At 46.3% G+C, this 25832-nt stretch overlaps 1 protein-coding gene across 3 annotated transcripts; it reads left to right on the top strand.

Moving 5' to 3' along the window:
- The first annotated feature begins 1459 nt into the window (after positions 1-1459).
- On the top strand, positions 1460-23978 carry KLF15 (Kruppel like factor 15). 3 transcript variants are annotated; one of them, XM_033141081.1, is made up of 3 exons: positions 1460-1800; positions 13137-14222; positions 23439-23607. In XM_033141081.1, the coding sequence occupies exons 2-3, from the start codon at positions 13192-13194 to the stop codon at positions 23605-23607; spliced, it is 1200 nt and encodes a 399-aa protein (XP_032996972.1). In that variant the 5' UTR covers positions 1460-1800; positions 13137-13191. The 3 variants fall into 3 exon arrangements, with proteins under 3 accessions (XP_032996972.1, XP_032996973.1, XP_032996974.1); XM_033141082.1 differs by lacking the exon at positions 1460-1800 and adding an exon at positions 9116-9462; XM_033141083.1 differs by lacking the exon at positions 1460-1800 and having other exon boundaries at positions 13192-14222; positions 23439-23978.
- Positions 23979-25832: the final 1854 nt, after the last annotated feature.

The following is a 25832-nucleotide window of genomic DNA, read 5'->3' as shown; positions in this document are numbered from 1 at the left end:
CACACAGCGTGATTTAATCTCGCAATCCCCTTGCATCATGTCCAAACGGCAGCATTTGAGAGCACTTTGCCCAGACAAGGGATCAGGCTACCTTAAAATGGGTACAACAAGGCAATTACTCTACCAGTGGACACAAGGTCAATTCTCTTGAGTAGGCAGCAAAAAACAAAACCCAAGTCTATTATTTTTGAAGTGTTTATATAATATGCAAGCTTTACAATTTCAAATGAGCATGCTTTTTCCAACATTATGTTTCATCCAGGGGTGATATGGGGGTTACTAACCCAAAGTAAATGACTGTGAAGAAGCCAAGGTGAATCAAAAACCAAAAGGAGAAAGCACTAGGTTTTAACAGAGGAAAAACTACCTGTACAGGTCTTCATAACAGTGAAGTATGGTCACCCATCCTGGAATCAGCCTCCTGCAACTGGTCTTTCTAGCTCAGTAGTGTTATGAGTTGTTTGGTTTTTTTGGGGGGAGGGGTAGGCTGTAAATGGAGACCCTCATACCTCCTTCTAATTCCCTCATCTAGCACAGATTCAATTGTGGAATAGCCAGACCAGCCAGGAATTGGCTCTGTGCCAGAGGGCAAATGCGCGGGCCTCCCTCTTTGCTTAGTTAGAAAGACAAAGGCCAGAGTGGAGTGATCTGAGCTAGAAGATGGGTTCAAAAGTGGCAGGCTGGAAAAGGTGGAGGGAGAGCCTGTATCCAAGCCTGCAGCTAGGGGAGAAACAAGACCCTCCTTGGGGAGTTTATGCTGCAAACCCCTCCATCGTAGACTCAGGTTGCATATATGTGCAAATAAACCATATATCATAAAGACACCACAGTCTCTTCTGCCCTTCATTCCAAGGAGACCGAACCGTGGTAAGTGCCTGGAACCCTTGGAATCTTGCATCTCTTGGAGACTGGGGTGGCGTGCAACAGTATTAACTAGCTGGGGCTCCTCTAGTAGGTGCAGGGATCACTCCCAGCTTTACTTGGAGACATCAGGGATCGAACCTGGGAGGAGGCAGAAACTAGACCAATTCAAATGCCAAACTATTGTCAGAAGGACATTTGTCCCCTGGCAGGGTGTTCCTTCCAAGTTAGAACAGCCTTCTAAATATACGCCTGAGGGATTTCTACCTCGCCTTCACATGATCTTCTTTGTCATGGCTCAGAGAGAGTAAGCAGAGGGGAGCAGAAGCCAAACATTCCTGCCTGGGCTTTGATACAAAAATGGACCGCGCGGTGGGGAGGGGAGGGTGGAGGGAGAGGAGAGGAGCGGTGGGGGGGGGGGACAACCAGGGAGAGGAAAGGCAAGCGAAGCGAGCATACCAGATACTTCCATTGACGACAAAACCTCAGGCCCGCCCCTTGCCTTTCCCTCAGCCAATGAGGGGGCCACTTTGGGTCGAGCCTCCTTCAAGCCTTCCCCTGCCTTTTACTGTGATAACCTCCCTGGCAGTCATGTGATGGGGATATAGTACTACGCTAGGAGAGCGAAAGGACACATCACCCGCCGGGTTGCTGGCCGCCCATCGGGACCCTGTTTGCCTGCGGGCGATTCTCAAGGACGCCGCTTGCCACCCAGCCCATCATCTCCTTGGAGGGAGAAATGTGGGGGGATTAATCCATCCTTGTTTTATTTTTTGCTTCTCTCTCTCTTCCCCCTCCATCTCCTTTTTATTTTATTTTAAAGAATTAAATGTCAAGAGGAGCTGCTGCCTACTGGGATCTTTTTTGCAGTTTAAATTGTGTGGGGTTTGCTGTCCCCCTCCTCACGCTCACCCTCGGGGGTTGACCGAATAAGTTCAGGTAAGAAGCAAATGACACGATTGTGACCCATAATAAGGGGTTGAAGGGGGGGGGTGCACGATGCGGGACGGGAGAGGGGGGGAGAAGGAAAGGAGGAGGACGGGTGTGTGTGTGTGAGTAAACCTCAGTGGAAGAAAACGAAGAAGCAGCCAATTTCTAGTCAAGGGACCCAGCAGCATACTTGCTTTATTCTGCGCGTGCAGGAAACGCTAAGCGAGAAGGCGATCGGTCGGCGGCGGCTCTAGCCTGGCGGATCAGTGTAGAGCGCCGCCGGATCGAAGGGATAGATTAGCTGGCTTGGCCGCCGGGGCGACTTGCGCGCAGAATTCGAGGAATGTGGACGGAAGGGAGGCGAGGCGAGTCCTCTTTGCGGCAGGACGGGGTGCTTGTGGGTGCCTGGGCGCGTGTGCGCGCCTTCAGGTGTTTACAGTGAGCGGGTGGGAGAGGGAGAGAGGGCAGAGACTCCTATTCCGGATCCTGGCCGTGAAGGGCGAGAGATCCTCGCCTGTGCGGATCCCGATCTCCGCTCCTGGCGCTGGAGAGAGGCGCGTTTCGGAGGCGCGGGCGAGGCGGCGCTTCCCACCATATGGGGAGTTTCAGCGGCAAGGCAACATGCCTTCGCGGCGCCGGGGTTGGCGGCCAGCGCTTTCCCTTTAATAAGAAATAAACGTGCAGGTACTTCCCCGCTTCCTCTCTTAGGCCACGGCGTGCATTTCGCTTGCCACACTGGAAAAGATCCGGTTACTGATCCTCCTGGGATGCCCTCCCTTTCGCCCCCCCCCCAACGCCGCTTTGCCTTTAACTTGCACGCTTGACTCCTTCAAGCAGGTTGTTGTTGTTTTTAAAGTGACTCTGGTTTGTTTCAAAGCTTCACTCCTGGTTTTCTCTCTGAACCCCCTCCCGCTCTCCCAGAGGGTGAAAGTGAAACGCAAATGCATGACTATGGGACAAATGGATGGGGGCTGCTGCTGATGGCTGTGGCTTCGGAGTTTATGGTAACGTGGAGCGCCTAGAAAGGTTGCTGTGTTAAGTCGAGAACAGGGCAGAGATGACGAAATAAACAGGAGGCTGTCTTTATACGTGGAGCTAATTTGTGTCGTGCGGTGTGGTAGGGCAGCAGCTTCCGAGCTGCAAAGAACCTTTCCTTGGATGAAGGATTCTGTGCGATTCCAAAGCTTGCACAGTCTGACATCAATAGTGGTAACTGAATCAAGAAAAGATGTGACATTTTCTCACTGGGAAGCAAATCATGCAACCTGACAGCTGGATGGGGCTCCATGTCCTATAGTCAGTCTCAAATCCTGTCTTAGGAGCAGGCAAAGTTGGAGCAGCTGTATCCCAACACATACCTATTGAGCACCCCTCCCTGCACACCCTTCCTAGGAAGTCCAGGACTGTTTCCCATTTGGAACTTCTCCATGGGGAGTGCAAGGCATGGGTATGTGAGACCACTGTATGCCATCATGTGAGAAAATCATGGGTTCATTTGGGCCACATGTCCATGGCGTGGCTTTCAAGCAGATGGCAAAAGACACGTTGACTTTTAGCACATGATGGTGAATCGAAAAACTTCCCTTGTTTTGCCTCTGAGGCACATGTGGGTAACCCAGGGGCCACATGATGCGGCCCTGGAAGGCCTTCGGCACTACCTGATGTGCATGCCCAAGCTGCTCCCACTGCCACCCCCACCCCCAAAAAAACCTGCCACAAATTGCTTGAGAGCGTGAGTGTGATGTGCAGGGAGGCACATGGGGAGCATTATAAAATCATAGAATTGTTGAGTAGGAAGGGACCCATGAGGGCCATCTAGTCCAACCCCCTGCAATGCAGGAATCTTTAGCTCAACGTGGGGCTCAAACCCACATCCCTGAGATTCCGAGTCTCGTGCTCTTACCGGTGGAGCTATCCAGATTGAAACATGCATCCTCCTCATGTATAGCCCATGCTCCTCCCAGCCTGCCAAACTGCTGTTTGGGTGACTGGAAGAGAGCATGACTCTAATGGGGATGAAGGGTGCAGTTCTGTTCCCGAACTGCTGTCAGAATTAGGAAAGGTTTTCCCTTCTCTTGCAACGTTCTGCCTCTTGCGCCAACCTCTTTGTAACAGCGAAGGGGTGCGACCCAGTGGCAGGGCATCTGCTTTGCAACCCGAAAGCCCCAGCTGCAATCACTGGCATTTTCAGGTGGGAATGGGAACACCCCCTCTCTGAAAACCCTGGAGAGCTCCTGTCAGTCTGTGTGGCCAATGCTGAGCGAGATGAACTTGGAATACAAGGCAGCTTCCTATGTTCTCAACTTGAGGGTGTGAGATATTTGACATATTGAAAAGAGAGAGAAAGAGAGAGAGAAGTTCTGCAGCGCACAGCACGGTTCTGTTTACTGGTTTCCCCGAGCAACTTTTGAGTGGCTTTTGAGGATGTAATGTTGGGGAAGCAACCTCCTGCAGCAGCAACAGGAGGAGGCAGCTGTGCGCTTTGCTCTGCTATGGCTGTTATGGTAATGTTGAAAGAAAGGAGAGAGAGAGAGAGAGAGAGAGAGAGATGGTTGCAGGGTTACTGTCGGTCATTGCAAACTTCAGAGGCCAAAGGGAGGGAGAGCTCCACCAGTCACAGTGTGTTCAGTCAGCCTCTTTAATACCCAGCCTTGTGAAGCTGAGGTTGGGTTAAACACACTCGGCTATTTAGAGGAAACACACACACACACCACTCTGCGCACTAAAACCACAGCCTGGTTCTTGAAGGGATATGAAATGTATCCCTTCTCCCTTTCTGTTCCGCCCCCCCCCCCCATGTTTAGTGCAATGAATCCTGGAGCTTTTATCCATTCACCTCTTGACAGATTAGCACAGACAGGCTTGGGACTCCATGTGTGTGTGACCAGCATGAATGTCAAAGCGGAATGTACACAATCTAGAGCCCGGGATTAAAGTCTTTGGCTATTATTGCTGTAAACAAAGTCAGTCCTCCTCTGGAAAACAAAGGAGAATGGATGCGTTTTAAAGCCAGTTGGCTTTTGGCGAGAAAGGGGATTTCTTGCCCCTTCCCCCTTCCACCGATCCTCCTCTGCTCCTGCAGAAATTTTGACAAGGCTGTGAAAAAGAGGTGTGTGTGTGTGTGTAAACATGGCTAACCGGACGATGTTTTCATCTCATACACTGGAGCACCTTCCTCTCCTTTATTATCAGGGATCTTGACGTACTGCAAGGCTACCGGCCTATAGATAGGTTATGTATTCTTAATGTCTAATTGCGAATAGAGGGAATCAGGAGAAGGGAAGAGGTCCGAGAGAGAGCACTCAGCTGGTAGAGCACGAAGCTCTTAATCTCAGGGTCATGGGTTCGAGTCCTACGTTCGGCAAAAGATTCCTGCATTGCAGGGGGTTAGACTAGATGACCCTTGTGGTCCCTTCCAATTTTAAAATTCTATGATTCTTTGGTGGACAGTAAGGTGAGATAAAGGTGTTGGGAGGGTTTCCCATGGAGAGAAAGGAAATACTTTAAACCTTTTTGTGTGTGCAAGGAACTATTTTTTATATCCAGCTGTCTCAGAGTAGATCCATTGGAATTAATGGACCTACGTTAGCCATATCCATCAATTCCAATGGGTCTACTCTAAATTGGACCAACACTGCATACAACTCAATTTGCAGGTGTGCTCTTTTTAATCTTTCCAGCCATGAGATCTAGAAACTTGCCCTGTGTTGTAAAATGATATTTGGTGCTGGCCGGAATCGAGAAGCTGCCCTTGGCACTCTGTGTGGCTGCAACCGTGTGCAGTGAGAGCAGACCCCGAACTAATATACTGAAGTTGTTGCTGTGCGCTGCCCAATGCATCTTTTCTCTTAAGCATTTAACTGGCACCACCAAGCAGTCATGTGCTATGCAGGCTGGAGGCTTCTTAATCGGGAAACCTTTCTTGCCGCATTTAACAGCAAGTGTATTTTTAAACCAGCCTGACGGCAGATGACAGTAAAGGATGACGACAACACTGATGATGATTAGATGCTATATGCATCTCCTTCATCCCTTTATTCTGACCCAGTGCACACAGCAGAGCTTATGATGGGGCTGTAAACATACCTCTTTTGCTGCCAGATTGTCAGCTAGGTTTAAAAACAACCCAATCTGTAGTCTGGGAAGTTAGATTTGGAACAACAAAAACAACAGAAAGACTTAGGCTCAAAGCTCTGCTCAGCTGTGAAGTTCTGTGGGTGGTTCGAGGCATACCCAGTCACTTTTTTTAAAGAAACAAAAGGTGCCTCTACTCACCATGAAGTTGCCGTAGTAACTGCCACACTTTTAACATGGGGGAGGGGAGGGAAAGCGCCGGTACTGCTTTTCCTTGAGTACCCCCAGAACATGTCAGTAGTTCTCAGACAAACCTACCTTTCAGGGGCACTGTGAGGATGGAATGGGATAGCCTCATGTTTGCTGCCCTGAGCTGATGGGAATAAGACTGGGATACAAATCGAGGAATTAAAACTGGCTCATCATTCACAGTTGCTGCAACTTTTCTATCCTGTTGCATTTCTTCGCTGCCGGTAGTGCAGTTCTCGTCCATTCTGCACTTTGATCTGTAGGCTTTTTCTCAAGGGCGTAAAATCCTACAGAGCATTACAATACTTTATCAAAGGCAAGATTATTTCTAGAGGGTCTGTGTTTGGAAAGTTTCCTAAGAGGTCCACTCTGTCCTTGTGTCATAGATGCACACATGTGTCTATGCACACACACTTGCCCCTCTGTGCCTGCTCCCCGAGGAATCTGTAGGATCTCAGCCATCCAGGTTCAACAGCAGAAGAGAGCTTTGGCTCTTACTGTAAGGTTACCAGATTTTTTTCAATGAATTCTGGGGACATCTTTTCAACTTCAATGGATTTTGTATGAAGGCTGATTTGTAAATCCAGGGACCGTCCCTGGGAAATGGGGACACCTGGTAACCTTATTTACTGCCATGCAAGTGCAGCAGTTCAGGTGTCTGTCTTTTTATATACAGTGGAACCCCGGGTTACGCACGCAATCTGTTCCGGGTCGCCGTGCGTAACGTGGGTGTGCGTATCCCGAATGCACGAAGAAAACCCGGAAGTGGCGCGATTTGAGTGCTTCTGTGTATGCGCGAAGTGCGCAGAAGTGTTCTGCGCATCTGGTTGTGCACGCTCCGGAAACACTTCCGGGTTGTGGCCGTTCTTACCCGAACGTACGCAACACAGAGTGTGCGCAAACCAGGGTATAACTGTATGTTGGAAGCTGCCCAGAGCGGCTGGGGGCAACCCAGTAAGATATGTGGGGAATAAATAGTAAGATTATCATTATGAAATGGGACGTCCCTATTTTCATCAGAGAAATGTTGGAGGGTATGTATATACAGAGCATGTATGAGAAGGCAGAGGAAGAATTGAGACTGGGATGTGGTCTAAGATCACAGGTAGATCACAGGTATCCTACAGGCCATGTGGAGTGATAATAGGCCCTTTTGTGCATGCAGAGCTACACACATAGGTCCCCATAGCCCTGTGGATGTTCACCTGTGCACAGATACTAGGGCCCAGTTAGGACAGTGGAGGGAAGCAGAGCTAGCAATGCAGCACCTTTAGATCACAAGGGATGGAGGGAGTTAGGTCTACCACTCTACAGTCAAGCAGAGGCTGGGACTCGAGTTCCCTTGGTGGAAACAAATCCAGCACTCGTCCACACTGGCTTCTTGACTTGGCACGTTCCCTATACAGAAGCAATGACATTTGCATGCAAAGTAATTCTGCTGTTTCTTGGGCTGTGGCATTCCACTGACCTGATGCAAGGACTTTCTTGAAGGCGCATTGATGATGTCCCAATGGGACTTGTGCATTCCATCAGCAAGGTATCCCTCTTTGTGTAATCGGTTCTAGTAGGGAGAACATAGGTTTATGGGATTACGTTGCATCAAAGAGAGGAGATGTTGGCAACCCTAGGAAGTAGCTGTCAGCATATCCACAGCTGTTTAAAAGGCACCAAATCAGATTATACTGTTAGCAGCAACATCTCTCTGCTCCCCAGTCGTCCTCTAATGTTCCCTGGAGTGACAAGCAGCTCAAGTTTTGCATAGCTTTCTGCATTCTCCTCTGAGTGCTTACTCTGAAATACAGCAGTGCACAGGCATGCAGTACATTTGCTGCCCTTTTAATATTTAGCTGGTGACCTAAACAGGCAACTGTTGTTCCCAAAACAAGGCAGCTCTGAAAGTTCAGTAGCAAGAAAGCAATATTGTGAGGATATTGCGGAGGTTTGGAGAGCTACTTGTGTACTGTGGAAGAGTCGATGTGCTTCACCCCAGAGCTGACTGCATTTCAGTTGCAGGGAGGGAGGGAGGGAACCCTATAAAAATACACAAGAAGAACAAGAACAAACTAAACCATAGCAATAACCCCCACAAAACCTATTCATGGATAAACCGTTGAAAGTGGGCAGGCCTCAGTAAATGAAAATACAGCTATGTATTTTCCCCATGGCTGTAACATTACTATTACATACTTCTTTAAGAATCTCCAAAAGAGAAAAGGGAAAAAAAGAAGGATTTGGTCATTAGCAGGCAAGTGATGAATCCAGCATGTTCCTCCAATACCCAGAATTCCCTTTGGCTCCAGTGACAACTCTGATAGGGCAAGGAAAGTGGTATAAGTTCTCACATCTGCCTACTGACCTCTGTGCCTTTGGGGTTTCACCCTTCTGCCTCCTGTTAGCATTTCTTCTTTCACTGAAGGAGAGAGCACTGATTTGCGCCATATGGATACGGGAATGTAAGATGAATAGCAGCTGGCCCTGCGCTAGAAAGCATTCTCGTCATCTGCCGACTCTCATGTCATTCCTCCCCCTCCCTCCTCCCCCACCCCAGAACCTGATTCAAGGACCCTGCATTCTGATGAAATCACGGAGATTAATATTGCCCTTATCACTGCTTGAAATGCTAGCTCCTGAGCTGACAAGGACAATTCGAAACAGCGTTGGCTGGGGGTTGGTTCTCCAGATGTGATTGGCCTCCAAGTACCCTCAGTCCCTGCCAGCATGGCCAATGGTCAGGGATGCTGTGGGAGCTGCGGTCTAGCAATATATGGAGGGCTGCAAATCAGCCATTCATGGTTTAAAATGTGCCCTGAAGGTGCAATCCTATACATACCTGTTCAGGACTAATCCCTACAGCATTTGCTCCCAGGATTTGCAAACCTAGTAGTTTCTGCCTGTTTTTCTACCTATCTGCCTGTCCATTCCATTCATCTTCGCTCCACTTCCTGTATGTTTGGCATGCACACTTTCCTTCTAAAATGCTGCTTTCTCCTGGCCCTCTGCATAGCTACCTGGATACAGTGCTGTTTTCTGCACTTTGGTCTTGGTCCAGCACAGAGTTAGGTAAGATTTCAGTCCATTTGCATGAATGGGCATAAGCTTGGAAGTCTAAAGGAGAGATGTGCAAGCCAAATACCCTGGGACACATCATAGGCCCTTGCCAGGAAATACTAGGGAGGCCACATGTCCTACGGAGGACAGCCCTCTGTTGAAGGCGTCCGAGTCAAGTTTAAAGATAAAGAACCCATCAGAAGGAAGAGCAGGAAGAGACTTGAAGTTGCCCGTCAACAGGGAACGCCTGGGCAGCAGGCTGAGCAGGCAAACAGGCCACCTTCCCCACTGTAGTAAAAGGTACTGTATTTCTACTTAAATTATAGTACAATGGTTTATTACTTTGTATCTATGCATATAAATTGAATTCATGCAGATTTTACGCAAATCAAATGCGTGCCCTCCTTCGGTGAGGCATAGACTGCCATTTGAGAGTTAAGGCCGGGGCTCCCCCAGCATGCATTCCCTTCATTTTTGGAGACATATGTTTCCATTTCCCCCCTCCCTCCTGCATGCCATCTGCAGCACACCCCAGTAGAACTTGTGAACTGTGCATATCTGCCCAGAAGCAAGTGCCATTAGCTTCAGTGGGGGGCTCCCTCCCTGGTAAGGTTGCAGCTTTGGACTGTGACCAAACTGGGGGCAGGATTCATTAATGTATCTCTGCTTTGAAATGCTTTGTCCCACCACGTGGCACTCGAATGCCTGCAGAGCAGCTAATGAAGATCATATTAAAATGCCCAGCGCTGCATTTCGATGTGTTTCCCTCCAAACAAACTTTGATTCAAAACGAGAAAAAGAACAAGCTGGCAGCTTGCTGGGCATCTCTGGGGAGGAGATTCTGTAAGGAGGATGCTATTACTCAGAAGACCTTCCTTACGCCAGAAAGCATGGCACTCAGAGCAGGGTGTCTTCCAAAGATCTGAACATACTGAACTGGTGTGTACACTCACTTGTGTATGCTGGCAAAGTTCCCTTAGGACATCATAGATTAAGACAATCCCTTGTGTGAACTTTGCCCAGCCGGATAGGCGAGATACGAATAAATAAATAAATAAATAAATAAATAAATAAATAAATAAATGATATCGCTGGTTGATCAATCACCTGCTTGCTGACTGATTTGATCAATTCATTGACGGTGTATTACCAAAACTTCTATCAGGGAATAAGGAGGATGATATTACTCAGAAGACTTTCCTTATGCCCATTATCAGGGTGATTCCCCTTTCCCCACAATATTAAAGGGAGTGTGAGATTATAATTTAACAAGGAAATGCCATCTTTTGTATTTCCCCCCCCAATCCCTATTACACACATATACCACAGCCTGAATAAACACATTTATAAATACATGAATAAACACCTTTCCCTACCGGTTAATCAACTAAAGCTTTAGTTGATTAATCTATCAAACCGATTAAACCCGCAGTCCTGTACCTGGGTGCAAATCCCATTTGATTCAATGGAACTCACTTATTAGTAGACATGAACAGGGTTAAACTATAAACCTGGAGCAGTACAAGGGAGAAAACTCCGGAGGTTCAGATCTGATCTGCAGCATCCTTAGACAATTAACCTGTGTAGGCGAAGAATCCCCTTTACCATTCAAAGTAATTATTATGCAAAAAGAGGTGAAAATGCATTGTGGAATGGATAAATCACCACACCCTGAGAGGATCAAAACTTTCTCTTGTGAGCTGAACCAACACAATGGATTAAAAAAATAAATAAATCACCCTACATGCATTACTTAACTACTTATATGTGTGAATGATCACTGTTAATAAAATATAATTATTACCTCCTGTCCTTTTTGGGGGCATTACCTTTCCTTCTGATCTCACAGTATACCATTCTGCTGCAACCGCATATGTATCTAGAACGCAGCATAGCACTTAATGATAGTCACCCATGAAAGCTTCTGTCATAGTAACTTTGTTAGCCTTCCTCTCTTTTTTGCACCGTGAAGCCTAACCTTTGATTGAACTTCCTCCCATTCAGCACTTGTGAACATTTCATAAGTGTAGTCATTTGACAAGAAGAGATGACTGGCGTTTGTGTGTGTAAACTAGGGAAGTGTGCAGCTTGGGAAGCCAGCAAATGCTTTTTTGCTTCAGGACTCGCCATCCACGTCCCCAGCCTTGCATCAGTCAGGAAGCTGCTTTTCAAAGAAATGTACTTTCGCTTGTTCAGGCTTCCTGTGGAATGTCAGTGGGCTGGTGCTGATGGAAGATGTGTGCAAAATTCATCTTTTGCCATCTCAGCTGCGCGGTGCGTGCTTGGGATTTTATTTCTTTGAGCGGAACAAAACAAAGATGGGGCGAGTTAAAAGATGCAGGAAAAGCACGGATTAGACAGGGAATAGTAAGCATCTTTTGCCTACCCCTGGACAATATCAACAGCGGTTTGTGGCAAAGTGGCTGCAGCAGCAATAGCAGACGAGAATGCTAGAAATGACTTTGCAAAAGGTGTGTTTGAGATCTCCTTTATTTTCCATTGCCCCTTCTTACGCTCTCACGATCACTCACTTTCTCCCAAACCCAGGTTTTCCATTTATTTTATAAGTTTATTGCACCTTTTCCTCCAAGACGTTCTGCCCCTTCTCATTTCATCCCCACAATAACCCTGTGAGGTAGGATAGGTTTGAGAGGCAGTGACTGGCCCAAGACTACCCAGTGAACTTCATGGCCAAGTGGGGCTTTGAACCCTGGTCTCCCAGGTCATAGTCCAACACTCTAACCACTACACCAGCACTGGCTCTTAAAGGATCTGCCACCACAATTCATATACTCTCCCCCAAGGCAAAGTAGGTTTGCCTTGACCGGAAGAGCAAATAATTGTCTGCCCAAGACTGTATCTTTTCCCTTTCACAACTGAGAGCACAAGCTTTGGGCGTTTTGCTGTGAGAGTTTTGCTTGGGGGCAGCTAGAGCGGGAAAGGCCTGTGCATGATTCCCCCCCCCCCTCACCCAGATGCGCTTCTGTAGGAAATTCACTCCCAGGCCTTCCTGAGGCTAAGTGAGTTGATGGTGCTTGTCAGGAACATGGCACAAATGGGGCTGGTCACAATGCTTTGAAATCCAAAGCCAGAATTGAGATGCTAATTCTGACGGGAGTCTTCCAAATTTAGAAGCTGTCACATGGTTCAGTTCATCCCAAGGCAGTGCTTCAAACGATAGGCAGGAGAATATGCTGGAGAGAAGTTTTTACACTGGACTTGTGGGCATGCAGACCAGAGCTAAAATTTGCTAGTAATCTCTCTTTTTTTTTTTGAGGGGTGGGGAACGGCCCCCTCTTTGCCAAGGTATGGCGATTAAATAACCCGGTTTGGTTCAAGCCTGTATCAAGAGCAGCGCAACAGATAATGGCAGTAGAAAATTTGAATCATTAACCGGGAGAGGAAAATCTTCACTGTCAAAGTCTAGCCAATATTTTTAGCTCCTGCTGCCCCAAGCTTTGCATTACGCTGATTAGCCTATATTTGTATATGCGAGGAAAGTTAAAAATAAAGCCAGTGGAAAGCGGCAACCCAGTAATAAACACTCTGCTTGATATGGAGGTTTGGGAATGGTAAAAGTTTCAACAGTTCTCCTCCCTCGGCCTCGTTCCCGGCTCTCTCAACCCTTTAGCATTGGCTGCAAGATCCACGGCTAAGGAAAAGGACATTGAAGGACATATTTCTCCTCACCAGCAATCCTTTGGAAATAAGTAGGCTGCTGTAATTCTCCAGAACACATAGTTGTGAAATGGCGTTTCAAAGAGAATTCTTTTGCAAGCATGTGGTGCAATCTTGGAAAAAGAGCGCTCAAGAAATCCTCTTGGGTGATAACAGGCAATATCAAAACATGTAGCAACATGAGCACGCAGCAAGGATTGTGGGCCAGGCTGGAGAAAGCTTTGTAGTTTTAGTGCATTGAGATGAATGATTAAACCTGACTTCTGACTCTCGGTGTTTATGTTTCCCATATCCAGGCTTTCTCTCTGTTGGTACATGCTGGTGGGAGACCTATAAAGAGATTATCCCGGGATGGTGGATCACTTGCTTCCTGCGGGTGAGTCCTTCTCATCTGCAAGGCCTCTTCTCGGATACTTTGGGGACATGACAGCAATCGGCAGGTCGTACCACATGCTGCCGTCCCCCTTGTCGGAAGATGACAGCGACTCTTCGAGTTTTTGCTCTTGTTCCAGTCCCGATTCCCAGGTCCTTAGCTCAAGCTGCGGGAGCTCGTCAAGTGCCGAGAGTCAGGACAGCATCTTGGACTACTTGTTGTCTCAGGCATCCTTGGGGAATGGCCATGCCTCTTGGTGGGACAAAAGGAGACTTCAGCCTATTGTGAAGGAGGAGCATTATAGGATGCCCGAATTCACAGTGGAGATGGAGGATTCGGGACCATTTCAGCCCACCCTGGAGGAAATCGAGGAGTTTCTGGAAGAGAACATGGAGACAGAGTTCAAGGAAGGACCGAAAAGTGAGACCAAAGACATGAGAGCTTGTGGCCAGATAACTGTGGCTTCCATGCAGCCCAAAGATCATATGGTACCCAGTATTAGTTTAAAAGATAGCAAAAGCGAACAGTCAAGCAGCACGATGGATGCCTCAAATGGGGCCATGTCCCTCGATGGGGGGATCCCAGTCATGCTCCAAATCCAACCAGTGCAAGTCAAGCAAGCATCAAACGCGAGCCCTAGTTCACAGGGACCGGCGCAAGAGAACATTAAAATTGCACAGCTCCTGGTCAACATCCAAGGGCAAACGTTTGCACTTGTGCCACAGCTTGTTCCGTCGTCCAACTTGAACTCCTCCAAATTTGTCCGTATTGCCCCAGTTCCGATCGCTGCAAAACCAATGGGGCCTGGAGGTACGATCCAGGGGCAAACGGGGGTCATCATGGGTCAAAAGTTTCAAAAGAACCCTGCGGCAGAACTCATTAAAATGCACAAATGTACTTTCCCCGGATGTACCAAGATGTACACTAAAAGCAGCCACTTGAAAGCCCACCTGAGGAGGCACACGGGGGAGAAACCCTTTGCGTGTACGTGGCCCGGTTGTGGATGGAGGTCAGTATTGGGATGTGGTGGCAGTCTGGGTCGCATAATACTGCCATTTGTTCCACGTTATTTGCCAGCCGGTGATTAGGAACCAAATTAATTGAAGGATGTGCCTTCTTCTCTAGTACCTGGCTACCATTAGAATTTAAGCACGTTCTCTCAAAATGAGATGACGCTAGGAACACCTACGAACCAAATGGCACAACCTCTTGGGCTTTAGTGGCAGAAAAGGTTTTGTTTTTCGACAAAAACAGTTGTCATCTCTGCTCATAAAAGAGAGATTGAACTTGTCAGAACAGGCATTGCGAGCTGTACACTATGGGCTTGGTTGCGATGCATTTCACGCAATCGGCACCAAAGGAAAGGATAGGTGCCAAGAAGAGTTCAGTGGTGAAGCACAGGATTTGAATACAAAAAAGTCTCAGACTCAATCCTGGGCCTCTCCTGTTAAATGGTTGGGTGGCAGGTGAGATGACAGTTCTAGGCTACATGGGCAAAGTATTTTGACAGCTTCATATGTTCCTATAATTACAGATAGTGAAAAAAGATTGGGGGGGAATTATCAATTATATATCCATATTCACTATCTTTAAGTGAATGCATACAATCAGACCCATGAAAATCTCTGATTTCTGAATGGCTTGACACTCCTTCTGACTGAATCAACACAAACTCCGCAAGACTTTGCAAATCTGGTCTGCTAAATATCTGTTGACCTACATCTCATCCATGTGCTGAGCATCTTTGTTGTGGCTGCCACCCCTGCGCTTGTGAGGCGATGCCAAATGCCATCTTGCAGTGGGTGGTGCTTACTACACGTTGCAGTTGGGCATGGGTACTTGAGGATGAAATAGGCATGCTTCTCTTCAGGATGGGGAGGGCTTAGTCAAAATGCCTCCAAGCCCTCTGTTTTACGCAGGCTGTAAGTAAGAGAGGCTAGACAGGCGAATCGCTGTGTAATTGCTGTGGTTTTCCTATGGCGTAGGATCCAATGTTGTTCATGCCTGGAGGCATGAGATTCTCGGTTGGACATTTGGCTTGACTCAGTATTTATGTTCTTCAATTTCCATATTTGTGACACTTCCCTAGGTTGATCGCCCTGTGCCTGCAAGGAACGACTCATAACATTTCTCACCCGTGGTTTTTAGGGAAATAGTTGATTATTAACTACGCAGTTGGCCTCCCGTCCTGATGGCTTCCTGTCATGGCATTTAGAATATTTGCTCTCCCTAACAGTGAACCCTAATGCAAATATTTTTGTGGAAAATTTTGTTTCTGTGAGCGGGGGATGTGAGGAAATTATGACAAATGTTCAGATTTTTAAAAAGTGCTGGTGAAGGAAAATGATTTTGGTATTCAGTAGCAAATGGACTTGAAATGCCAGCAAGCCTATCTGAAGATTCTCAGTGACTCCCCAGTCCTCTTTGCTTTTCCATCCTTTTCTTCTGAGGATGTATTTTGTGAAAGCCACAAATGTGCATCATTTTCCTAACTTCAAGGGAAGTGAGCATGGATAGCATGAGCAAAAGATATCAAGAGGGCAATGGGTGAAACTCACAAGTCGTAGAGAAGAGCCTGAAATCACCAATTTTTAAAATTTATTATTAGTATGCTTTAGGCCTTGAGCTGGGGTTGATGGGAGTTGTAGCTCAGCAAAATCCAGGCAGCCCAAAGTTCCCTACCCCTGCTTTACAGCAAGAACGAGGAACACTTTTCAGCCTGAGGGCCACATTCCCTTCTTGGCCACTGTTCAGAGGCCACATACAAGTGTTGGGTGAGTCTGGAAGCAAATTGGGTGGAGCAACAAATGCAAATGTTACCTTTGTGCAGTAGGTGAGTTTCTACACTCGCTTACACAGCACAATCTATCCTCTGTCCAGACAAGCAAGGGGCATTGACAGAATTCAAGGATACAGTGGAACCCCGGGTTACGCACGCGATCCGTCCTGGGTCGCCGTGCGTAACGCGGGCGTTCGTATCCCGAACGCATAAAAAAAACCCGAAAACCCGGAAGTAGCGCGATCTGAGCGCTTCTGCACAGAAGCGAAGTGCACAGAAGCGCACGCTCCGTGTTGCATACGTTCGGGTTAAGAACGCCCGCAACCCAGAAGCGTTTCCGGAGCGCGTGCAATCCAGGGTATGACTGCACTTTCCAGCCATGCAAAAGCGCCCATGAGAAGATGGCTTGTGGCTAGGGCAGGATGTGTGGCCTGAGGGCTAGAGAGAGAGAGGCCTGGAGTGCCTAACCCTTAAACAGAGTAAGAACCAATATCTAAGATACCTTCTTTATGAGGTTCGGCTTTGTGAAATGTCACAAAGTTCAGAAAATGGCAGCTGTACATTTATCACAGGAGAGAAAGCAGTGGATATGTCCCAGGCGATATGTTGTATTACAGTAGTACCTCGGGTTAAGAACTTAATTCGTTCTGGAGGTCCGTTCTTAACCTGAAACTGTTCTTAACCTGAGGTACCACTTTAGCTAATGGGGCCTCCCACTGCTGCCGCGTGATTTCTGTTCTCATCCTGAAGCAGAGTTCTTAACCCGAGGTACTATTTCTGGGTTAGTGGAGTCTGTAACCTGAAGCGTCTGTAACCTGAGGTACCACTGTACTGGGATGGGGAATGTGCTTGCATTTATGACTGCCTGTGTCCTTGTGAGTAACAGCTGAATAACATGAGTGATGTACACCAGCCATGGATGATTGTCCGCCAGAGGTTTGATAGAACTCTCATGTTTTTGCTGCCTCTGCAAAATGCAGGGGAAGGGACAGCCTGCACCTTGCAGTCCACAGTGTGCAGCTGTGATCTGCTTTGGTGCATCGTGAGTTGTGTAGGCCTGGTACTGAGGCATCCAGGGTCTAAGTGCTGTGGAGATCAATAACATACGTCACCAGAGGTCTTCCCCTTTCTTTACTCGAGAAACTACACATCCTGCAGATCCTTACGCCCTTTAATCTTTTTGGGTGGGAGCTATTATTTTGAGGCAGTGCCTATGTTAACTGCATCAGCCAATATGTACATTTGACAGCTCTAGCTCATGGTCATTATGAGGAGGAGACTTATGGAAGACAGCAGATCAACAGATCAGTGGCACATTGCAGGCAGGCAAGATTATTCAAGGAGATGGCAGAGTACGGCCACTGCAGGGTGTGGATTGCATGTAAAGGGCAGGGTTTGGGTGGAACATAGCTTTTAGAGAGTCTTGAGGGCCAGAGAGAGTTCCCCACCCCACATTTGCAATGGGTATTTGTTATTAGAAGGAAGGAAGAGGCACCTGCCCATTTTTCAAGGAGTTTGCTTCTTTCAGTATACTTCTCTAGGATTAGCCTTATGTGGTGTTTTTGGCCATCAAAGTGAGATTGGCAAGTAGCTGGAGTTAACTGAGCCCAGAATTGCACAGCTTTCCTTTTATCAGCAGAGAATGTTTACTTTCCAGAAGTTCAGAGAGTGCTGGGACCTCACATGACTTGTGTGTGCTGAGTACACCTGGAGCTTCTGTTCTTTTCCATTTTTCTTTATCGCCCCATATTGAACACACAGGCCCAAGAGATACACTTCTGGTATTTTTCCTTTAGTTGTTTTCTTTTCCTCTTTGTGTAGGATTCCTTTCCCCGCCAAACAGATGCATTTCAGGTGTTTGTTTGTTTAAAAAACCCTGCATCAAGAGCAATTAAAGAAAATTACCCTAGTCTGTGTAAATGGAAACACAATACTTAGAATCAAAGAACTGTAGAGTTGGAAGGGACCTGAAGGGCCTAAAGCATCAATGACAGATGGCCATCTAACCTCTAAGAAAGGAGAGACCACAACCTCCTGAGGGAGTCCGTTCTGCTGTTGAACAGCTCCTACTGTCAGAAGTCCCCCCCCCCCCGAAGTTTGGTCGGAATTTCCTTTCTTATAACTTAGCTATGGACAGCACTAAAGCTGCTCCTTCTTTTAGTGAGATTAAAAACAAAATGTCATGTTGCTGAATAGCTTCCCTCAAAAGAGAACCTGGGTGTTCAAAATGCACCAGGAAATCCGATGTGTCCGTATTCTAATACATCTTCTACAGATTGGCGTCTCCATTTCTCCATTCTTCTGTTGAAGGGGTAGCCAGTGTTGTGCCTTCCAGATGTTCTTCGACACCATTTCCCATCAGCCCCAGTCAGTCTGGCCAGTGCTCAGGGAAGTTGGGAGCTGGAGTCTTACAATGCCTGGAGCCACCATGTTGGCTACCCCATTCTGCTGTGTGGTATGATCCTCCTTCTGCCTGCAGTATGTTGGCTGCAGCAACAGCAATGACTTTGCTCCACAGGCTGCTATCTAACCACAGTTGCTCATCTTACAGTAGTGCATTACCACCATAGTATAACATCAAAACACGTTTAAAGCAGGCAAGGCAGAATCAAACGGGTCTTTCTCTGCTCCTGCTCCATGGGGAAGGACCAAACCTCAGTAGAGTCAAGTAGATGCTGAAGGAGCCAAGTTTAGTGCCTGGCACCTCCAGCAAAGACCCAGCAGGTGATGGGAAAGGTCTGTGTCTTGGAAACCCAGAGAGAGTTGCTGCTAGCCAGACAGTGCCAAACTGGTAGGATAAATATATGGTCTGACCTGATGCAAGGCAACTGATATGTTGATGTAGTAACTACTTCTGGAAGCAGGGAAGAGCATAGCCACATCATGCAATGTGTGTGAGTGTTATACAGCAAGGTTGAAAACTCTCTTGGACTGGGGTTTGGATAAAGTAACACCTAGGCCAGCTGTGACTTTGTAGCCTGCCTTTCTTCCATCATGGAACCCAAGGCAGCATACATGAGGTAGGGCCATAGCTCAGTGGCAGAGCATCTGCTTTGCATGCAGAAGGTCCCAGGTTCAATCCCTGGCATCTCCAGGTCTTGCCTGAAACCCTGGATATCTTCTGCCAGTCAAGAGTAGATAATACTGAGGTAGGCAGAACATTGGTCTGACTCAAAATAAGGCAGCTTCCTATATTGAGAGCCAGACCAGTTTCGCTTCACCAGGGTGGTAGCCTCCCTTGCCTTCAGACCATACTTTGGGGCCATTTATTGTCTTTGTTACTGTTGTACCATTATGAGAGCCTACAAAATAAATAACCTGTTGTGTAAAGCAATCAAACAAGCCCTGCAGGCAAATGACAAATATCTCCCATTGGAACAGACACTTTCCCACAATTGCACTCCATCTCCTCTATGAATGCATTTCAAGGTGTTTATTTGCTTGTTTATTTAACAAAATTTATATACCACATGATTGTAAGAAAACCTCTTATGCAGTTTACAAAAAATATAAAATAAAACATTCATATCATCATTGAAAACAATTTTAAAATTTAAAACATTTAAAAATATTATATTAATGCAGCATGTGGTTAGCAAGAGCTGAGTGTTACCAGAACTTGGGATGAAGAAATCGGCAAACACAAAATGTTAGTGAGCTGTGGACTTATAATTTGTAAAGCCATCAATATACTTAATGGCTGGACCACCATTATTAACTCAGTAATGCATTTTTCATTCAAAAATCCAATTTGGAATCTGCTACGGTTCACATAGTTGAACTCAGATTTCATGCTGAATGCAGATATCCAATTCCTGGGTTGGTATTTGACCTATGAAATCGATATTTAACTCCCATCTTTGATATTTTAGGATGTGTGATACCTGAAATTCTATATATCAGTCCTTGGAACTTGAAACATACCAGCTTTTCCTTCAGAATAACATTCCTTTGTGTTTATATAAATCTGATAAGTAAATAAGAATAAAATAATGTTTGTCAATCAAGGTGCTATAATTCAAGGGTGGGGAACGATAATAGTTTTAACTGAGAAGCATTTGAGCCTGGGTCCTCAGATGCTGCCGAACTACAACTCCCATCATCCTTGACCATTGGCTAACCTGACTAGGGATGCTGGGAGGTGTAGTCTAACAAATGCCTGGGGATTGGAGGTTGAAGAATACTGATGTAGGGCATATAGAGACACAGTGATGCCTATTGGCTACTTCTTGTACCTTTTCTTTTACGCAAGGCATTCAGCACAGCTGCACTAGAAAGCAGACGCAGTCCATTAGCTGCAGTCTGCACACCTCTAAAGCACCCGCCATCACATAAGAAAATGTGGGTGGGTTTTTGAAAAACAAGGAAGCTGGGCTAGCGGTGCATAATATGAGGGTGCTAAAGGACACTCCAATTCACTGACACAAAGCAAATTGTGTCTCTTGATGTGCCTTACTGCAATAAAACAAATAAAAAGGTTACAGGTAGGTAGCCGTGTTGGTCTGCCATAGTCAAAAAAAAATAAAAAATAAAAAAAAATCCTTCCAGTAGCACCTTAGAGACCAACTTAAGTTTGTTATTGGTATGAGCTTTCGTGCGCATGCACACTTCTTCAGATAAAAAGGTGTTGGGGTATCTGTCAAGTAAAGAAGATATATGTGGTATGAATCACATTTCCATATGTGAATAATGTGGAGCACTCCCTCCTCCTACAGTTCCAGAGGGTTCTCCCCTCCAAGTCAAGGTGCATAGTATCTGAGGCACTTGAGACAGAAAATCCACAAGTACCTCTCCCTGGGAGTAAAGGCACAACTTCCAATTAAATAACTTAACAAATTGCTGCCCTTCCATGACACCCCCAAACCAACCTGAGGCAGCCGCTTCACTCTGCCAGCAACCCTCCACTGAAGCGTGCTTAAACCCCACTAAAGCACTTTTTTAAACCACAGATTTTCTGAGCAATTAACATATGGGAAAAGATCTCCCCCTTTCTCACTTTCCGGGCTCAGCTAATTGCTGTGAAACCCAGGCAGCTTGCTACCGTGATTCCAGGATCTATCACGTGTCCTGCTTGTTTGGCCCGAGAACCACCTGTGATTCAATCAAACTCTTTAAGGATATGTTGTTACATCATTCCATGTGCACCATGACATGAAGGCCAGCCAAAATGAGCAAACAAAAGTTGGTAAGGCTAGTGTGTGGCAATTGCAAGGGATCCTACGTGCTTCACATGTTCACCTTTCAAGTCTTTTCTTTTGTATAAACACGCAGGGAGCAGGGAGTTTATTTCTGCTGGTATAGTAAGCTGATCTTTCCAAGCAAGCTGGGCAACAGCATAGCGACATTGTTACCTGATCAACTGCAGGGTTTAGTCATGAGGTAAAGAATATTCTTATCATATTAACTCACGCTGCTTTCCATGGCTCAGATAGCACATATCTTTGAGGTGCTCATGCATCTGCCCCTGATTTTGCTAATAATAAAAACTCATCCCAATGGACTCAGTGTGTGTGTGTGTGTGTGTGTGTGTGTGTGTGCGTACGCACGCCGAAATTAAATCCAAGCACCACACAATGATGGCACAGGAATTTGGCACACCTGCATTTCTCTTGACAATTTTTTGAGAATTATTTTTGTGTGTGCTTAAAAACAAAACGAAATGCATTCACCTAAACACAGCAATCTACGTACTATCTTTTCAGGCAAACACATTTTACAGATTTCCTTTCTCTTCCAATTTGCATTTAGTAAATGACTGCGGCTTCATTCATTTACTACAAGCAAACAGCTGACAGCACTTCTTAGGAATTCTTTTCAGTGCCAAACTTTGCTACTGTTCCAGCTGACACCCACTTCGTGGCACCATCTTTTCAAAGGGGCAGTAGTCTCAGTTGTGCATCCTGAACACTTGGAGTTTTCAGAGGAGTTTCAGCATTACTTGGAGCTTGAAATCAGCATTGTCCTGCCTTGCAACTCTGTGAATTCATCTCAGTATTGACAGTATTTAGGGTTTTTCCTTTTCTCTTCCCCTTTCCTGATGTTAGGCAGGAGCTGCCTAAGGTATAAGCTCAGAGAGTTATATTGCTAGGTGAGGGTCTCTCTCTTCCCCTTCTCCAAAATCTGACTGAGCCTTGTTGTGTTCAAAATGGCGTTGTTCTGTGCCTTCCGATACGAGAGGAACATTTGTATGAGACAGTGTCACTCTTTTCCTCCTTTGAAATCGGTGCCAGTGGATATAAAATGGTGGCCGACATCTGCCTCTGTGCCGCTAGTAGTTCATGGATAATGACTTTGTTCCAATGTATTGGAGAATTTCCCACCTGTTGCCACCATTTTGGGGACAGGTCTGCTAGAACATGTGGGAAATAGCTTGATGTTGAATGTGAGTCACTGCATTTATTTATTTATTCATTCATTCCTCTCTGTTGAATTTGCTTGACAAAGGTGTTTGGCAACTGAGACCTTTCTTCTTCAGCAGGCAATTGAAGGGGAACTTTTCAGTTTTTACGATTAATTTTAATCAATCCTATCCATTGCATGCTTTTTAATTTTTATGCACACCGCTTAGAAACATTGGCAATTAACTGGTCTACACATAGCTTAAACAAATGACTCAGTAAGAGATGCTTGACAGTGGAACAGACTACCTCAGAAGGCTGTGGACTCTCCTTCACTGGAAGTTTTTAAACAGAGGTTGGATGGCCATCTGTCAGGGATTATTTAGCTGTGATCCCTGTCAATCAGCTGATTGTCAGGGCTTGCAAAGCACCATGCACTGTGGTGTGCATATCCTGATGATCACTGGGGTTTCTGTACACAGTGCAATGGAAAAACAGATCACAGAGTCTAATTGTGATGCCAGGTGACTGACAAGTGGGCAGCCCCGGCCCATAGGGGAGTGGTTTATGGGCACATGATACTGTTACCTTGATAAAGTTGGGTCGATTGAGTCTGCTCAGTGCCTCGATGAGAGACTTCCCAGGAAATCCATGTATATCATGTTGAGTTCCATGATGGAAGAAAGGCAGGGTATCTACTAAAATAAATAAAATTATAGGGATTACAGGATAGAAAGTACCTTGGTTAAGCTTTTGTGGAAGAACTATACCACATGAACAAAGATTTCAAAAGGGGATTTACAGCTGCCACCTGCGAGAAATTCTCCATTTTGTTCTGTTGAAACTGGATGAAATCCAGTAGATCTTGTCGTAATAAGAGAATAACCTGAGGTATTTTGAGAAATGGTTGGAATTGTTGCACAACGGCATCCAGCCCTCCTATTCATGTATATGTTTGTTTTGCATGCAATTTCGTTTTGTCTGCTTATAAATCACTTTTTTGTCCTGTTTTCATTGTGTGACTTCGCCCTTTGGTTTTTCATGCATTGGTGACAACCAAAGACAACAACCTACTGATAACCCTCCCCCCTCCCTTACTGACTTTCAGGTTTTCAAGATCAGATGAACTATCCCGGCACAGGCGCTCGCATTCTGGAGTGAAGCCGTACCAGTGCCCCGTGTGCGAGAAGAAGTTTGCTCGGAGCGACCATTTGTCCAAGCACGTCAAAGTCCACCGGTTTCCTAGAAGCAGCCGCTCGATGCGCTCAGTGAACTGAGGGGGGGGAGGGGTCTTACTTGCTCCTTTCCACCCCTTCACCCAAAAACAGGAACTGGCAGAACTTTGTTCGGTATCCTCCTCACGATAATTTATTTGTCTCGCTGTAACAGCTGATGCCATGACTTCACACACATCTTTTTTTTTAAAAGAAAAAGGAAAAAAAAAAACCACCCACCACCTTTACCTTATTTCTTTTCTTTTCCTTTGCTGCTGCTTCTTCCTTTTGAAATTACAGTGTTTTATTTTTAGCTGTTTTCTCCTGCACCATGATAATTTATGGGCTACTTGCTGCTAGTTAATTATAGTTCTGGCATTCCTGAAGGCTTTGCTCATGTACCGGGCTATTCGTTGTGAGGGGTAATTTTTATTTTTATAAAAAGCATTATTATTAAGTTGGCCTATTTGTCCAGTCTGGAAACAGCAAATTCCTTTTGAAATTAAAACAATGCCTTTTTGGCAAGGTTGGGTTGGGTTGGTAGGCTTATATATTTTGTTGAGGTGATGGTGTTCCTTAGCTAGGCATTTGTAGAGGCCTGGTAGTCCTGTCAGGGCTGACTAAGGCCCACTCAGCAGTAGAAGCATGGAGAACAAGGCCATCAATGACTATTAGCCATGGTGGCCATGTTCCATCTCCACTGTTGGAGGTAACACATGCCTCCAAATACCGGGTTTTGGGACTCGCAGGTTGGGAGAGTGCTTTTGCACTCTGATCCTCCTTGAGGGCTTCCCACAGGCATCTGGTTGGCCACTGTGAGAACAGGATGCTGGACTAGATGGACCTTGGGCCTGATCCCGCAGGGCTCTTCTTATGAGCAGGAAGGCCCCCAAATGCAGCACACATTTTGAAGTCATACAGACTGCCACCTAAAGAGGGATGCCTCATGTGAGTGTTAGGTCCAGAGTCTAAAATGATCTAGCTGCCCCACTGTAGAGGTTATCAAATGAGGAAGGGCAAAAGGAGCATATTGGGTGTATGATGTGTGTATTTGTGTTTCTGTGTGGGAAATTGCAAACCAGCTGGTATTTCGTGGCTCTTGAGCAGAGCCACACCATATCCTGTCAGTTGCCAGAATTGTGGCCTGAAAAACTCATAAGGTCCAGATCCTTCCTAGTTCTGTACACAGTCTGCTGGAGTCTTGTCAGGGCCTGTTCTCATAAGCCACCAAATAAAATCCTCCCTGGTTCCTTTCCAGGCTGACAAGAGTCCTCCATGTTATCTCCTATTCCACCAGTGTGTATTGGCTCCACACCCTGCCCCTCCTGAGGTCAGTATTTTTGAAATAAAAAAGCTGGCAACCAAAGGAGGAAGAAACAAAAGGATAAAATGTGGAATGTATGTCCTTTGCCCAATCATCCAGATTACTAAAAGACACCAGTATCTTATAGTCATTCAGTTCATGGATGATAAATATGCATAGGGTGAGGTGCATCTCAGGAACAGACTCTGCCTCCCCCCCCCCAAAAAAAACCCCGCCATCTTTGGGAGCAGTTCTTGACTGCTGCTTCATAGGTCTCAAAGTCACAGTCCAGCCAGAATCCAAAGCAGGCTGATGGTACAATAGCGGATCAGTGTGTTTGTGTGTGAGTGTGGCTGGTATTAAGGCAGAGCGTTGAATGTTGGCTTCCTATGGAGCCCAAAATATAGCCAAGCCAATGTGCTCTATAAAAGATTTTTCATTGGAGAGGAGTGATGCTCATAGGCCTGTAGAAATGATGCTTGCTCTTTGGCAAAGATTCATAGTCCGGTGATCATGATGTGGGAGGACTGGATGTATGAGTGAAACCTTGTTTTTGCCGCTTGTTGGGCCACTGCATTTTCACCATGCATACAGCCTGCGTCACGTACCATTCTTGCAGGAGCCTAAGGTACCTCCTGCCAAAAGTTAGAACCTCCTCCTAACGTGGCTTTTGACGGGCACAGAAGTAACTGGGATGGCTCTTTGCATCTTCCCAGACGGGTGCGTGAAGAAATGCTGGACTCACCCCCCCCCCCCCCCCCCCGGTTTACAGCATGGAATGAAATCCTTATCCCCCCCCCCCAAGTCGCTGGGGAGGGAGGACTTAAAAGACTTATTGAATGTTTTGCGAAAGCACTTTTTTTTGAGCCGTAGGAGGCAGGTGCCCCCCCAAATGTGGAGTATCCTCATGGGCTGCTATTCAGAGAGCAATGCAACTGGGGCATCGTGCGTTTTAGCCAGCTGGTGCAGTAGCTGTCTCAAGGGC

The sequence above is a fragment of the Lacerta agilis genome, chromosome 2 (assembly GCF_009819535.1).
Source record: "Lacerta agilis isolate rLacAgi1 chromosome 2, rLacAgi1.pri, whole genome shotgun sequence".
Classification (NCBI taxonomy): domain Eukaryota; kingdom Metazoa; phylum Chordata; class Lepidosauria; order Squamata; family Lacertidae; genus Lacerta; species Lacerta agilis.
The sequence above is the reverse complement of the archived record's forward strand: the minus strand, read 5'-3'. Positions and strand labels throughout refer to the sequence as shown.